The sequence below is a fragment of the Lipophrys pholis genome (assembly GCF_963383615.2).
Source record: "Lipophrys pholis genome assembly, chromosome: 4".
NCBI lineage: Eukaryota > Metazoa > Chordata > Actinopteri > Blenniiformes > Blenniidae > Lipophrys > Lipophrys pholis.
In genome coordinates, this window is record NC_137637.1 from 32,929,501 (window position 1) to 32,945,405 (window position 15,905).

The 15,905-nt window shown below is 42.4% G+C and overlaps 1 protein-coding gene across 5 annotated transcripts in view; it reads left to right on the forward strand.

Annotated features, from left to right (window-relative positions):
• dock3 (dedicator of cytokinesis 3) overlaps positions 1-15,905 on the forward strand; it is a gene marked incomplete at its 3' end in the record, with an annotated part of 116,384 nt that overhangs the window by 94,201 nt on the left and 6,278 nt on the right. For all 5 annotated transcript variants that reach the window (XM_080461076.1, XM_080461077.1, XM_080461079.1 and 2 more), the window contains exons 22-42: positions 113-194; positions 319-489; positions 3,210-3,402; positions 3,779-3,906; positions 4,527-4,673; positions 6,232-6,330; positions 7,207-7,301; positions 7,469-7,544; positions 8,715-8,815; positions 10,168-10,226; positions 10,491-10,639; positions 10,728-10,813; positions 10,971-10,997; positions 11,563-11,658; positions 11,951-12,011; positions 12,088-12,181; positions 12,879-13,027; positions 13,656-13,742; positions 15,033-15,137; positions 15,427-15,568; positions 15,670-15,836. In XM_080461076.1, the coding sequence (XP_080317202.1) occupies positions 113-194; positions 319-489; positions 3,210-3,402; positions 3,779-3,906; positions 4,527-4,673; positions 6,232-6,330; positions 7,207-7,301; positions 7,469-7,544; positions 8,715-8,815; positions 10,168-10,226; positions 10,491-10,639; positions 10,728-10,813; positions 10,971-10,997; positions 11,563-11,658; positions 11,951-12,011; positions 12,088-12,181; positions 12,879-13,027; positions 13,656-13,742; positions 15,033-15,137; positions 15,427-15,568; positions 15,670-15,836 (2,314 nt within the window). The remainder of the gene's footprint in view (positions 1-112; positions 195-318; positions 490-3,209; positions 3,403-3,778; positions 3,907-4,526; positions 4,674-6,231; positions 6,331-7,206; positions 7,302-7,468; positions 7,545-8,714; positions 8,816-10,167; positions 10,227-10,490; positions 10,640-10,727; positions 10,814-10,970; positions 10,998-11,562; positions 11,659-11,950; positions 12,012-12,087; positions 12,182-12,878; positions 13,028-13,655; positions 13,743-15,032; positions 15,138-15,426; positions 15,569-15,669; positions 15,837-15,905) is intronic.

Here is a 15,905-nt window from a genome sequence, read left to right on the forward strand (position 1 = left end):
AAAATAGGTTAAAAATCTTATTTTTGGTGTATTTGTTTGTGTTATTAGTTGTGTTACACTCAATTCATAAGAGGCGTTTGTGGGTTGACCTGCGGCTCTGGTTGTGTTCCAGGGAGCTGATCCGCTGTCTGAAATGGTACATGGACCGGTCTGCTGAGGTGGTCCGGCAAGACCACATCCAGGAGGCCATGAGGGTGACATTGAGTTTTGTTTTAGATTTAAAAACCTTTTAATTTTGTGGAGTATTTCAGTATTTAAGACGGTGTAAATTAGATCAATTTTAATGTAAATAGTGATAGTTAAAATGTACACACCCAGGCTCTGGAGTACCTCTTCAAGTTCATCGTTCAGTCCCGGATCTTGTACTCTCGAGCCACATGTGGGATGGAGGAGGAGCAGTTCAGGAGCAGCGTCCAGGAGCTCTTCCAGTCCATCCGGTTCGTCCTCAGCTTGGACAGCCGCAACTCCGAGACGCTCATCTTCACCCAGGTGAGCAAACACACACACACACACACACACACACACACACACACACACACACACACACACACACACACACACTACGACCTCCAGCCTTCAGCTCTCATCTCTGAGCGGCAGAGTGAAGCTGCATCCTTCACGTCTTGTGCTTTTAGGTTTAGTTTTAGGTTTTTAATTAGTTTTTTTCTGTAACTGCAAAAACACTCCTGAGCAAAAGTTTTAGGCTTCTCCCCATTTTACAGGCGGATAAAATTCAACCAAGCCGACAAGACACTGGATTAAAAAAGCACAGTGCAACGTCGAGTCAAACAGTCGAAAAGCTTTTAATGGTTTGGAAGCAAGAGTTTCTGTATTATTCAGTGTTTTCAACAAAAACTCATAAACTCTGTTTAAAAGCAGCATGAGAACAACCGGTCCCCGTGTTCTTTATTTACTGGATGTTTAAATCTAATGGAAGGACACATTAACATTTTTACTTTTTATGTAATGATGTCAAATTAAAGCAATGAAATAAACTTAAATCCCAGCTGAGGAGAAAATTCTCCATGTGTGAAGCCAAAACACACATTTTACATTCCTTTGTTGACCCTGCTGCATTTGGGATTGTTGCTTTTGTAAATGAAAAAAAGAAAGTAATCAGTTACTCTCTAGTTGTGTAACAAATAATTTTACACAAGTAGCATGTAACTGTAATCCATTACTAAAACACAAGTTTCATTTAATTTTCAGCTTTTCTCAGACTGAAACACGCTGACCTCCTGTCTTCTGCAGCCACCCAGCTAGTTACTTATCATTTTCAGTTACTCTCTGAGTAATTCCAACTTGGAGAAAAGACTCACGGAAGAAATAATAACTGAAAAATGGGGATTTTCTAAAACTTTCATTTTGACTCTCTTTATTTTTCCATCTGATTGAGTTGAACTTCTTCTTTAGTGTTTCCCTTCTTCTCTTAGTGGCTGTAATCTGACTCTTGTCTCCTCTCCTTGCTGGTTCCTTGCCTCCTTCCCTTTTTTTTTGACCTCCTGATCTTTTTTGCCCCTGGAATTGGCCCCCTGCTTCCCCTCGGACCCCCCCCCCCCCCCCCCGACCCTCCTTCACTCATGCACAGCAGGGCTCCCAGCCTTGTCCGGGCCCCAGTCTGGCCCCGGGCCCCGCCATCGGGCCGGCCGCCCCCTTAGCGATAGCATCGGCCCTGAGCCAGGCCCATTCTGCTGCCCCGGGGCAGATTCCCGGGGGCGGGCAGGGCAACTGCACTCAGGCCTGGAGCTCCAACGCTCTGCGGCCGTCTCCTCTGTCAGTAAGTAGGAAAAGAAACCCTGAACCCCCCCCCCCCCCCCCGACCCCCACCAGCACCCCCACCACCAGGTCACCTGGTTCACCTGTCAGCTGCCTGTGAGACTAACCACACACACACACACACACACACACACACACACACACACACACACACACACACACACACACACACACACACACACACACACACACACCTGAGCACTCGTCACTAAACACCAAATAACCTTTTCACAGTAGTTACAACCAAAGTAATCCCACTACTTAGTACAGATGTAAAGCTGCAGTCAAGCAGTTAAAAATGTCACAAAACTGAAAAAAACAAATCTGATTTAGTTTTTGTTTCAAAAATATCATCATGAGTGTGAACACAATATAATATCACATTGTGAAAAAATAACTACTGTCACAAGGCTTCAAATGCACTCAGTTACAAGTAAAAGTAGTTTCTTTAAATTCAAAAAAAAAAAAAAGCTCTTCTCCATAACTAATCAGATTATTAGTTACTTTTGAACAGTTACTAACAAATTTTACAAAACGATTTTAAGTAGGATGTAGATTCAAACAAACCTGATGATTTCTAAGAGAGTGAAGCTCACTGGTTTTCTTGGATGATCTTTTAATCACAATCTGGAGTTGCAGTTTGACTTTTGTCTCGTCTTTAATTAGACGTCTGATAAAAGATGAATCTGTCTCTTCTTCCTCTTGTTGTCAACATTAACTGTTGTTCTCACCGTGAAGATTTACTGCATGAAGCCTCTGTTTTCCTTCACTACTGACTGCTGAGGAAACTACAAACTGCTCTCTACTTCTGAGTCTGTCCTCCTGGGTAACTCTCTGTCCTCTCCTCTGTCCTCCCTCTCCTCTATATCTTCTGTCTTCTCTCACCCCTCTTTCTCTACTCCCCTCTGCCTTCTGTTTCCTCTGTCCTCTCCTATCTGTCCTCTCTGTCTTCTGTCTTCTGTTTTCTCTTTCCTCTCTCATCCATCCTCTCTTTTCTCTCCTCTCTCTCCTCCCTCTCATCTGTCCTCTCATTCCCCTCATCTCTGTCCTCTCTGTCTTCCTGTTTTCTCTTTTCTCTTTCCTCTCTCATCTGGCTTCTCTTTTTTCCTCTCTGTCCTGTCTCCTCTGTCCCCTCTCTCCTCTCTCCTGTCCTCTGGCTTCTCTCTTTTCAATCCTCTCACCTCTCCTTTCTGTCTCCTGTCTCCTCTCTCTTCTAATCTGTCTTCTGTCCTTTTGTTTTCTCTCTGTTCTCTCTTCTCTCCTCTCTGTTTTCTGTCTTTTTCTTTTCTCTCTGTCCTCTCTCCTCTAATCTGTCTTCTGTCCTTTTGTTTTATCTCTGTCCTCTCTTCTCTCTTCTCTGTCTTCTGTCCTTTTCTCCTCTCTGTCCTCTCTGTCCTCTCTCTCTCCACTTTGCACTCTGTCCTCTCCCCCAGGCGGCTCTGCTGAACTCCTTTCCGGCCATCTTTGACGAGCTGCTGCAGATGTTCACGGTGCAGGAGGTGGCGGAGTTTGTCCGCGGGACGCTGGGCAGCATGCCGTCCACCGTCCACATTGGACAGTCCATGGACGTGGTGAAGCTGCAGTCCATCGCTCGGACGGTGGACAGCAGGCTCTTCTCCTTCCCCGGTACAAGCTGACAAGCTTTTGTCACCATTTATAACGACGCTTTTTCAACCAAACTGAATCTAAACTTCGCCAAAACACTGGCGAGTAAAACTGAAGGACAGAAACCAGGGACGGTGTCCTGATGTCCTCCAGTCACTCTTCAAAACCTTTACTGGAGGAAGATCTTCTCTTACTGAATCATCTTTACTGAGAGGATCTTCATCACAAATTTAGGCAAATTGTCATTATTAGTGTGTGTGTGTGTGTGTGTGTGTGTGTGTGTGTGTGTGTGTGTGTGTGTGTGTGTGTGTGTGTGTGTGTGTGTGTGTGTGTGTGTGTGTGTGTGTGTGTGTGTGTGTGTGTGTGTGTGTGTGTGTGTGTGTGTGTGTGTGTGCAGAGTCTCGGCGGATCCTGCTTCCTGTCGTCCTGCATCACATCCACCTCCACCTGAGGCAGCAGAAAGAACTGCTCATCTGCTCTGGAATACTCAGCTCTATCTTCTCTATTATCAAGACCAGCTCCATGGTAACACACACACACACACACACACACGCACACACACACACACACACACACACACACGTCATAAAACCACCTCTGTACGCAGACAGAGTACTGTAAGTACTGTAATCACTGAAGCTAAATCAAGGAGGCAGTTCTTTAGTTTATATATCAGAAATGTATTTGATTAACATGAACATATTGAATTTAAGTGGTTCGTTGTAAAACATCTAGTTCAGATAACATGGGCGAAAGGGATTCAATCAACTTAATCTGAATAGAAATGTGTGACATAATTAAATTACAGTTAACTCAATAGATTATTTTCAGTGTATTCTGAGTCTGAATTTCCACTTTCATCGGCTCCGAGCATCGCTGTCGTGTAGTCAGACACCCAAAACACAACAAAAGTTTTCCATTTCCACTGGAAAACGTTGCGTAAACGAAGCCTGACTTACTGAGATCCTGCGTGTAGCAGGATGGATTTGATCAGAAAAATCCAACTGCTGGAACCGGAATCATCGTTTCAACCAATGGAGGGATTTTCTCAATCTGCTCAGATTCCATTTAGGATTTCAACAGGTTGATTTCCCGTCCTCCTCACTCCTCCTTTTCACTCTCCACTCCTCCTCCTCCTCCTGCAGGACACGTCGGTGCAGGAGGAGGTGGAGATGATGGTGGAGTCCCTGCTGGACGTCCTCCTGCAGACGCTGCTGTCCATCATGAGCAAGAGCCAGTCGCAGGAGGCGGTAAGGGGTCAACGCTGTCCGCAGTGCACCGCGGAGATCACTGTTAGTAACTAACAATACGACTACTTCTTCTTCACCTCCTGCATCTCCTCATCGCCCCGCCTCACCGTGGAGCTGCTCGTCTTCTCCTAGAGCGGGGCAATAAGACACATTGTACTGAAGGTTTACAGTAATTCTGTCACGTGTTTACTGGCAGTGGCGTTTTATTACTTCCTTTAAGGTTGCGGTGGATTTTATCCACCTTAAGTCTCGCCATGATTACAGTTTTTATTTGAGCCATATTGCCCTTCTCTAGTGATACGTTCCTCATCACTGACCCATCTGATCTGTGTCTCATCACACACCTCACAGTGGAGGGAAGATGCTCTATAATCTGGATGATAGAAGAGGAAGATGCTCTATAATCTGGGTGTTAGCGGAGGAAGATGCTCTATAATTTGGATGTTAGAGGAGGGAGATGCTCTGTAATCTGGATGTTAGTGGGGGAAGATGCTCTATAATCTTGATGTTAGCGGAGGAAGATGCTCTATAATCTAGATGTTAGAGGAGGAAGATGATCTATAATCTGGATGTTAGGGGAGGGAGATGCTCTATAATCTGGGTGTTAGAGGAGGAAGATGATCTATAATCTGGATGTTAGGGGAGGGAGATGCTCTATAATCTGGGTGTTAGAGGAGGAAGATGCTCTATAATCTTGGTGTCAGTTGAAGATACAGAAAGCTTATAGAAAGAGAGACAGCAGCTCTTCGACTGTTTTCATCTACAAAAAAAAATCATTAAAAAGTAACTAGCAAAGTAATTAGTTACAAGCGTATTTGAATTAAATTGAATTGAATTGAGTTGAATTGAGTTGAATTGAGTTGAACTGCTCACAGACTCAAAGAGCTGAACTGAGCTTCTCCTCTCTGCTGTGACGTCGAGCCTCTTGTCTCCATCTGGTTCTCGCCCGTCTGCATGAGTCACCATCAAAGTTGTGTTTATGTGTTCTATCTTTTTAAATGAGATTCATTCTATGGACTCCATGTATGGTAATTCTAAACATGTTTATCATGAGAGTCCAGTTTTACTCTTTATCTTAATAAGTGTATTACTATGTAGACATCCTGCATTTTACTGATTAATTCCTCCATTTAATCCACAATTTCCTTTCATTTCACTGCTTCTGAATCATCTTTTCTCCCCGTTTGTGTGAAACTTTCTTCACTGCATGGAATCGTGTCTGTATGTCTGGAAAGTGGAGCTTCTGTAGCTTTGGACTTCTATAATTGTCATGTAGAGAAAGTTTTAACACTTGCTTGCTTTCAGTGCAGAAATAGTTTTTAAACAATTAAAAAGTACATTTTTGCTGTTCTTTTTGAATTTTCACTTGAATAAATCGGAATTTTGAATTGAATAAATAGAGATTGAATACAAATCTTTATTGTTTTAATCTGGGTGCATGCTTGTTCCTTACACATGTGGCATCACTTAGAAGTGAAATAATAATCCAGCTTTTCAACAGGTGAAGATTTATAATAGAAACATTTTGTTCCAACCAAAAAAAAAAAAAATCAAAGTTTTTTTCTTCACGTATTGTGTTTGGCGTGTTTCCGGTGGTCAGGGGGAGTACGTGTCCTGCCTCCTGTCGCTGCTCCGGCAGATGACCGACATCCACTTCCAGCGCCTGATGGAGAACTTCCAGAGCAAAGAGGAGCTGAAGGTAGAACACAAACACCTAAAAAGAACTTAAATTAGACGTCTGCTGTTGATAAGAAGTATTTGAGATTTTGTACTTAAGAGTTGTTTGATCAAAGTTTTACTCTTCAAACTTCATCATTTCATTGTTTTATTTTCACAAGTGGATGTAACATATTACAAATACTTGTACTTTTATAGGTATCACTTCCAAGTATGTTAACGTACCACTATTACTTCGCTACTTTTTCATTTATGAGTAACTACAGAGTAGTAGTAGTAGTAGTAGTAGTAGTCTTTTCAGTCAACCAAATACATGATGCAACAAAAACAAAAAAGGAAAACAAAATGAAAATTAAACTAACAAAAAGTCAGTGTGACGACGTCCTTATAAATTTAGACTGAAGTTATACTTATTTAGACCAACCTTGTACATAATACAAAGAAAACTTCTACAAGTAAAACAACAAACCAGAAGAAAATAATTCTCAAAGCTGAATACAGGATGATGGAGGTCTGTTTCAGGGGGCTCTTCCTTTCTTTGCCATTTCCCCCCCAAAAAACCCCAAAACCTCATTTGAACTGATTTAAGGGAACAAAGTGGATTTTAATTTTGTGATTTCTGAGCTCCATAATTTTCAAACAATAGTGAGCTTAAACAATCTTTTAAATATTTTAAGCGTAGTCCATTTAAAAGGAAATGATCCTCCATCATCTACTTTGTTTAGTCGCTCTTGTCTTATTTCTAACAAAAATGTAAGATTATAATTATACATTACAGCTCGTGTATGAGGGCGTATTCTGGTAAACTTCAGGCCGATAAGTTGTTTTTTTATGCTTGTTTGTTTATTTATTTATCCATTTATTTATTTATATTGTCTGCATTTTTCTCGTCTTTCAGGAGTTCCTCTTGAAGATTCTGTGTGTGTTCAGAAATCTGATGAAGCTCAGCATTTTCCCCCGAGACTGGAACGTCATGAGACTCCTGACCAGCAAGTGAGAGCGACACACACACACACACACACACACACACACACACACACACACACACACACACACACACACACACACACACACACACACACACACACACACACACAAACACACACACACACGCACACGCACACGCACACACTCACTCTCTCTCCGTGTTTCGTCTGCAGCATCATCCTGACCACAGCTCAGTATCTCTCTCCGGCTCTACACAAGAACTTCACTGAGGCCGACTTCGATTTTAAGGTGCGTAGCTGAAAAACAAACAAACAAAAAACAAACAAGCGAGCAAACATCCAAACACCACAAACTATCAGAACCGACTGTCTCTTCTGTACACAGAATAAACAAATAATATAAAACCTTCAGTTCACAAACTGGGAAATATAAAAAGCACTGGACAGACTCAGAAACACTTTCCAAATCCATTGTCTGACTGCATTTCTAAAAAAACAAACTGTGGTCAAAGTAATATATAATATATATGGTCATTCTGATTCTAAAAACCATTGTCTCCGAACACTTTTTGAATTCATTGTCAGTGAAGATGACCTTATGAAAACCATGAATTGGGTAAAAAAAACCTCTTCAAACCATTGTCTGTGTTCACTTCTAAAAACTAATGCCAGGGAACACTTCTGACATCCATTGTCTGGAGACGCTTTTTTAAAATTCATTGTCAGTGAGCACCTCTGAGAACAATTGCGTGTGAACAATTCTGAAAACCAATATCTGAGAACAGTATCTTCTGTAAACACGCTCTAAAACCATTGTCTGTAAACACTCTTTGAAAACCATCGCCTGTGAAGGCTTCTGGAACACATTATTTACTGTATAACTTGTAATAGCCATTGTCATTGCGCACCACTGCCTATGAACACTTCTACATAGCATTGTCAAACACTTCTGCAACCCACTGTCGGTGAACACTCTTCAGAACCATCATGTTTCGTGAAACCCATCATCTCTGAATGCTTCTAGTAAATCACTGTCAGTGAACACATTCTTCTAGAAGTTATAATGTGTGAACAAAAGAAGGATGCCGTGATTTCCGGACTATAAACCACTACTTTTTTCCACATTAATTTTTGACTAATTTATGGATTTCTACAGGGTGATGCGTTCAGGTGCATCACGTAACTCCGACCTTTCAATTTTCTTGTTTGTTTATTTTATTATTATTTTTTTTTAATTTGGCGGGTGGGGCTTATATTCAGGTGCGCTCAATCGTTCGGAAATTACGGTAATTCAGAGAATCCATTGTCTGTGAGCACTAAGGTGACTAAACCACAAAATCTGATGGTCAGAGAAGCTTCCTAAATCATGACACGAAAATAATCTCAACCTGTGTGGGAGTGTGGAGTTTAAAGTGTAATCTGTGATTCGTGTGTGAGGAAGTTCAATGTGTCTGTTCAGGTGTGGAACTCGTACTTCAGCCTGGCCGTGCTCTACATCAACCAGCCCAGTCTGCAGCTGGAGAACCTGAGTCCTGCCAAGAGGAAGAAGGTTCTAGACAAGTAAGAACACGCTGCCTGGGTGCACAGATGTGAATAAAGAAATGAGCAGAGAGGATGTGACACTCTCCTGACTCAACGTGGAAACTTTCCCCGACCCGACTCATCTGCATCTGAAACGCTGAGAGTCACAATAAAAAGTAAAAAAATATAAAGAAATTCTCTCTTTGAAGTTCAGCAATGCCACAAACGTTCCACCTTCCATCATCAATCCTGCAGGATCACTTCTTCTTCGACTCCAGTGAAGCTCATTTCCGTCTCTTTCCACCCGAGTCGCCGGGGAAACCGAGCATCAACGTAAAGCTCCTCGGGCCCTCGGGGTTCCTGCAGCTCCTCCTGAGCCTCCACGTCTCAGGAGTCTGCCAGGTCCGAGGGATTGCAGCGTTGCTTATTATTATAATTACTATTATTGCTCAGCCACGTGATGAACCAAGTTCAGCCGTGGAAATTTGACTGAACGCCTGAGAAACTCTCCTGAGGCGTGAAAGCAGCAGATCAGGAGGGAAACGTGAGGAAATCTGCTCTTATTGGAGGTTTTTTTTCACCCAAATCAATATTGTTTTTATCATACAAAACACAAAAGACATGGAAAACAAAAATATTCATTTGATTTAAAAAATATCTTTCATTTATTTTTCTGGGTGAAAAGGAGGTTTTAAGGCTTTTTAAAAAAATGTTTCTGTAATTCTTGTATATCCACTGAAGCTTTCAAGTTCCAGGTTATCAATAACAAATGATAAAATTAATTCTAAGTCAGTTTTTCTTGATTACCTTCGCCTACAAAAGTTGAGCTGAGAAGATTATGTTTCATCTGCATTTATATATTTATTTATTTATTTATTTATCAGTTTGCATGTGTGTATTTTACCACCTTTTTCGCAAAAACTACTCACCCAAATTGCGTGAAATGTCCGGGGATTATTTGTCATCATCCAAGGACCAATCAATTCGATTTTGGAACGTTAACAGGACACCCTCTCAGAATAAATCCCCCCAAAACTGCAGAAAAATAAAGAAAAGAAGAAAAAAAAGTCCCATACAAAGCGGATGAGAGAGGCAGCTCATGGAGGAGATCGAAGGAGATCGGCGTCTGTTGCCATGGAAACACTCCCTGCTCAGTGTTTGATGTAGCTACCTAATTAGCATCGATATTCGCTAACGGCTAACATGCTAGCGACTCGGTTCCACAGACACATGTGGCGATGGCGACTCTGCGCTCTACCGAGTGTAGCTCTAGTTTATGGATTGGCTGTCTGACTGATAAGACTCTGCGTCATGACTGATGTCATCGTTTCACTGCCACAGCTGAAGGTTTTCCTGTGAATTTTAACAACTTTATGTCGTGTTGTTTTCAGATACGGGGACATGAGAGTGATGATGACCTACGAACTCTTCAGCATGTGGCAGAACCTGGGTGAGCTTCTCTCTTTAATTATCACGTCACACAATCGGCAGCGAGGAAACACTCAAACTGTCTAATGTCGTCCGGTACAACAGCTTGAAATCCTGGACGGAGTTAGTTAATTGGTTGGTTAATTGGTTAGTCGGTGACTAATTATTCTTCGGAGGAGAAAAACGAAAGATCGTTACTTTTAATTTCTCTTCGTCGAGCCGACTCGTCCTCCGGACCGATCGGATGTCTGAGAGCATGCGCTGACTCAACTGTTCTGGCTCGTAGGCGAGAACAAGATCCACTTCATCCCCGGGATGATCGGCCCCTTCCTGGGCGTGACGCTGGTCCCGCAGGTGGAGGTACGAAACATCATGATCCCCATCTTCCACGACATGATGGACTGGGAGCAACGCAAGAACGGCAACTTCAAGCAGGTAGAAAACCCCCGACGAGCGTCCGGAGCTCCTCCGGTGTCTGAGGACGCACGGAGCTTTGATTCTGGGTTTTTGTGGATTTGTGCAGGTGGAGGCCGAGCTGATCGACAAGCTGGACAGTCTGGTGTCTGAGGGGAAGGGAGACGAGAACTACAGAGAACTCTTTGGTTTGCTGTAAGAAGCACCGAAGGCTTTTGTCCTCCCTGTGTCCGTCCTAACTCCCGTCTGTCTGTTAAAAACCCCGACGAGTCCTTCCCTCTTTTCTCTCTGATAACAAACATTAACCCCGAGTTTCTCTGCTCTGACTCTGCTCTCTGTGCTGCCGGATCAGAACGCAGCTGTTTGGGCCTTATCCCAGGTACGATCGCTCGACGCCGGGAGAAGACACGGTGGACACACACTGCAGGAGCGGGACACAAAACAACATTGGAAATAACCTCTAAAACACAAGACATACAAGCTGCGTTATCCTAATAAACCTTCTTTTCTGCTCCTCATATCTACAACTTCTCTCAATGAAAATCTAAATAAACTCATCATGCAGGACCAGGTTTATGTTTATGACTGTATAAAACACACCTCCATGAAACAACATATACACGACCTCATCAGGAGATGCGCCATTTCATCTAATTGTTGTTTTTGGGGTGTGTGTTTCGTCTCACCCTCCAATGGCTGAGCCGAAACAAAACCCACCTGGTTTTAGATGTTTTCACTGACGTTTGACTCTCGCCGCCGTTCTGCTTTGTTGTGACCAACGTCCTAAAACATCCACGCAAACAATTCAGCCATCAGGAGAATGACAGAAACGAACGTAGATAATTAGACCGTCACTAAAAAGACATTTCAAAGATCACAGAGTGAAAATACAGAACATCTGAGGATTTCTGAGGATTTTTTTATTTTTTTATTTATTTTTATAGTTTGTTGGAGAAGATTGAGCAGGAGACGTGGAGGGAGACGGGAATTTCCTTCGTTACGTCTGTCACACGACTCATGGAGCGACTGCTGGACTACAGGTAACACACACACACACACACACACACACACACACACACACACACACACACACACACACACACACACACACACAAAGAGAAATAAATCCTATAACGAGTTGCTGCCCAGAAGTACTGTTACAACAACCAAACACACGTTGCCTTACATTTGGTGAATAGTTTATTTATTACTTTCGTCCTACAGATAAAAGTCATAATTTTCACTTTTGAATCCAGAGGATTTGGAGGCTCTAAAAACAAGTGGACGACTTTAGATTTTAGATGATTGAATCGATTTTCTTCCTGAATGCAGGGACTGTATGAAGGGAGACGAGACGGAGAACAAGAAGATCGGCTGCACAGTGAACCTCCTGGTGAGATCCGATGATTCACTCGAAGGCCGGTGCTGAAGCACAAAGTGCTGAGCCCGTTCGACTCGTGTCTCCTCAGAATTTCTACAAGTCAGAGATCAACAAGGAGGAGATGTACATCCGCTACATCCACAAACTGTGTGACATGCATCTACAGGCGGAGAACTACACTGGTAACATTACATATATATATATATATATATATATTTTTTAAATATTGATTATTTGTCTTCTTCTGGCTGTTCCGTCGTTTCAAGTCAAGTCTTTCATTTATCACACACAAGGATTATACGTAGTATAACATGCAGTGAAACACTTTGAGTACTTGTTTTCCACGAAAGAGTTTTTCTAGGATAGGAGAATAGAAAAATAAAGAAAATTTTATATTTAGAACATAAATAAAGGAAATAGCACACTATATTAGAATATTAATAAAGGAAAGGAAATTAAGGCTCTTTAGTTTCTTATTTAGTTTTTTCTGTGTTTTCTGGCATTTTTCAGTTCAACCTTAAAATATTTCTACAGATTCTTTGCTGGAGTTTTTATATCTTCCAGTGAGGAATTTTGTTTATATTTTGGACCTTTTTTTTTTGTCTGTTGTGTTTTTTTTACTTCTCCTTGGGAACACTTGGTTTATTTTTGCATCCTTGTGGCTGTTTGTCATATCTCTGTGATTATCAGTGTCTATTCAGGGTAATGTTGTGTTTCTTTTACACACAGTAAAACATAAAGTCCTCACTGTGTCTCTGTGAAGTTGATTTATTGATTTTTTTGTTGTCTCTGCATGAATTTCTTGTTGCAGTCAGTCAGGCTCTCTGATACTTTCATTCCCGGGCTTTGTGAGTACTTGTGTTTTCTTGGTCCTCACAGAGGCTGCGTTCACTCTGCTCTTGTACTGGGAGCTGCTGCACTGGGACGAACGGCCTCTGAAAGAGTTCCTACATTATCCCGCCCAGGCCGAGTGGCACCGCAAAGAGGGGCTCTGCCGCAAAGTAATCCACTACTTCAACAAGGGAAAGGTACTCAGCTCAGACATTAGAACTGTGATACCAGAGGGCGACGGAACAACTTACCAAGATGGAACTAAAAGATTTACCTAAATGAGTGTTTTCTCTAAATATGAAGTTCTCTATTGCATCCACAATGAGACGCTCAATATGATAAATAAACATTATTGCTATGCTCGTATCTTATCCAAGATATTATCTGTTATTTTCAAAGCTCCTGAAACTATATTTCACTATTTCTTTCTACTGCCACTAACCTGCGAGCAGCATGATGGTCTCAGAATAGAAACGTCTGGATGTTCTTGAGTTTATATTTAAGCCTGAAGGGGACGATGCTTTGCCAGCGAGAAGAATCCGAACATGACGACTGTCGTTTGAAGTTTACAGAGAAAATCATTGTGGTTTTATCTGATGTTATTCGCACAGAAATTCAGAAAATAGTGGAAAAGAAATCTGTTGTGATTTGAAAAATCTAATAATATATCAATCTGTCACATTTGTGTGTGTGTGTGTGTGTGTGTGTGTGTGTGTGTGTGTGTGTGTGTGTGTGTGTGTGTGTGTGTGTGTGTGTGTGTGTGTGTGTGTGTGTGTGTGTGTGTGTGTGTGTGTGTGTGTGTGTGTGTGTGTGTGTGCTCTCCAGTGTTGGGAGTACGGGATTCCTCTGTGCAGGGAACTGGCCTTTCAGTACGAATCTCTGTATGACTACCAGAGTCTCAGCTGGATACGGGTAAGTTAACACAACCTAGAAGTCGAGTCGCTTTTATTTATTTACGTTGCACATTGAATAAGTCATTTACTCACGTCTCGCTTTGTTTGTATCAAATTATAAAATTCTGACAGTGGGACATTTTTTAACAGCAAAGTTCTTAAAGATTAAAACTCTCTTGAAGAGGGATTCTAAGTTGTTTTTGAAAGTGTCATTTCTTTAAGCACCGCCCCCTTGGGGTTGAGGATTGAATGAAGGCTTGAATTGAAGAAGATTTAAAGGCAAGGCAATTCACATGCTTTACAAAGAAATAAAAAAATATACATAATATACATTAAAACATGCTATTAAGAATCTAAATCTAAAGTGATTATGAGTAAGACATTCATTAAAGAGCTCATATTATGCAAAATTCACTTCCTAAAGGTTTTCCAACAATAATAATCGTCCCCATACCTGGACTGACGCCCCAGAAATGAAGACAGTCTGTCCTCTCTCTCCCCGGCTTGTTTCAGGTTTTAAAAAGTGTGTTGCTCCAACCAGCCAATCAGAAATCAAACCCTATATAGTGTCATCGGGGGTTTAGCCAATCCCAATCAAGGTAGGCCCTCCCTTTGACTCCTCCCACAATTAGGCAGCTCTGCTCTGGCACATGGCACCACGAGAGGAAGTACTTCCTCCTCTTCCCAAGATGGGCATGTGTGGGCGGAGCCAGTCCAGCTCACACAGACACAGCAGATTCTGAATGCAGCTCCTATGATCATTTCTACATGAGCAGAGGAAACGCTTCACTTTTGAAAGAGCAAAAGTTCTAAAAGCCACAAACCCCTGAGACTGGAAGTGAGGGTCGTTTCCGACTTTGAGGAGCAATAGCTGTACAAGAAGTGAATGTTCCCAGTGCTGCCCCCTTGAGGTTGTAAATCGTGAAAGGTCTTAAAGCCCCGCCCCCTGCCCTGCTGCCTGGAGGGATTAAGATACAGTGAGTGAACTCAGTCTTTTAAAGGAAGTGACATAATTCCGAGTGACAAGAACTAAAGAACTGATCCCTCGGTTCTCCTCCTCTTCTGCTGTTATTCTCTCGTCACATTAATGTTCAGTTTGTTTGCTGGGGAGCTTTTTGGATTTAAGTGGTCAAAATTCAAAGATCAAGGTCATCGTGACGTCCGTCTAAAATAACATGTCAGGAAACACACTTTTTATTACATTCCTCAACAACTTTCACTGCCCAGGTTCTTTGGCTTGAGATTTCACTTGTGACTGTAACTGGTAATTCTGTCAGTTTGAGTTCAGTTTGTTTTACTGTGTGTGTAGAAAATGGAGGCGGCGTACTACGATAACATTATGGAGCAGCAGCGTCTGGAGCCCGAGTTCTTCCGCGTGGGATTTTACGGAAGGAAATTCCCGTTCTTCCTCCGGGTGAGTGAAGACGTCGCGTATTTAAACTGTCTGAAGAGGGTTTTTAGTTTTAAAAAGTACAGGTGAAAGCTGTAAAGATGGATGTTTTGCTTGGCCAAGTGCTAAAAACAAAGAAAAAATCAATGTTTTCAGAAGTCGACTGAAGAAGGATTCAGGGATCATATCTTCGGTGTAATTTCTCATGAACACATTTTTTAAAAAAATCTCATTTATTGACACAGTTCAATCATAAATATGAGAATCTAATCTAAGAGTAAAGAAGGGATAATGTTTTTTTTAATCTCACCAGAACAAAGAGTTTGTCTGCCGTGGCCACGACTACGAGCGGCTGGAGGCCTTCCAGCAAAGGATGCTGGGAGAATTCCCACAAGCCATTGCGATGCAGCACCCGAATCAACCTGACGAGGCCATTCTGCAGTGTGACGCTCAGTGTATCCTTCATTCTGCTGTGTTCGTCCCTTCGTGCTGGTAGAACCTGTGTGAGTGTGAGCTCCTCGTGTGTCCGGTCTGACCTTTGACCTGCTGGCCTCAGACCTGCAGATCTACGCCGTGACCCCGGTACCGGACGGCGTCGGGGTCCTGCAGATGGACCGCGTGCCGGACCGCATCAAGAGTTTCTATCGGGTGAACAACGTGCGGCGGTTCCGTTACGACCGGCCGTTCCACAAAGGGCCCAAAGACCGGGAGAACGAGTTCAAGGTGAGACCAGAGGCGGGATTTTGTCTTGTGTGACTGGAGACGACATGGAGCGCAGGAGAGAGCGGGACC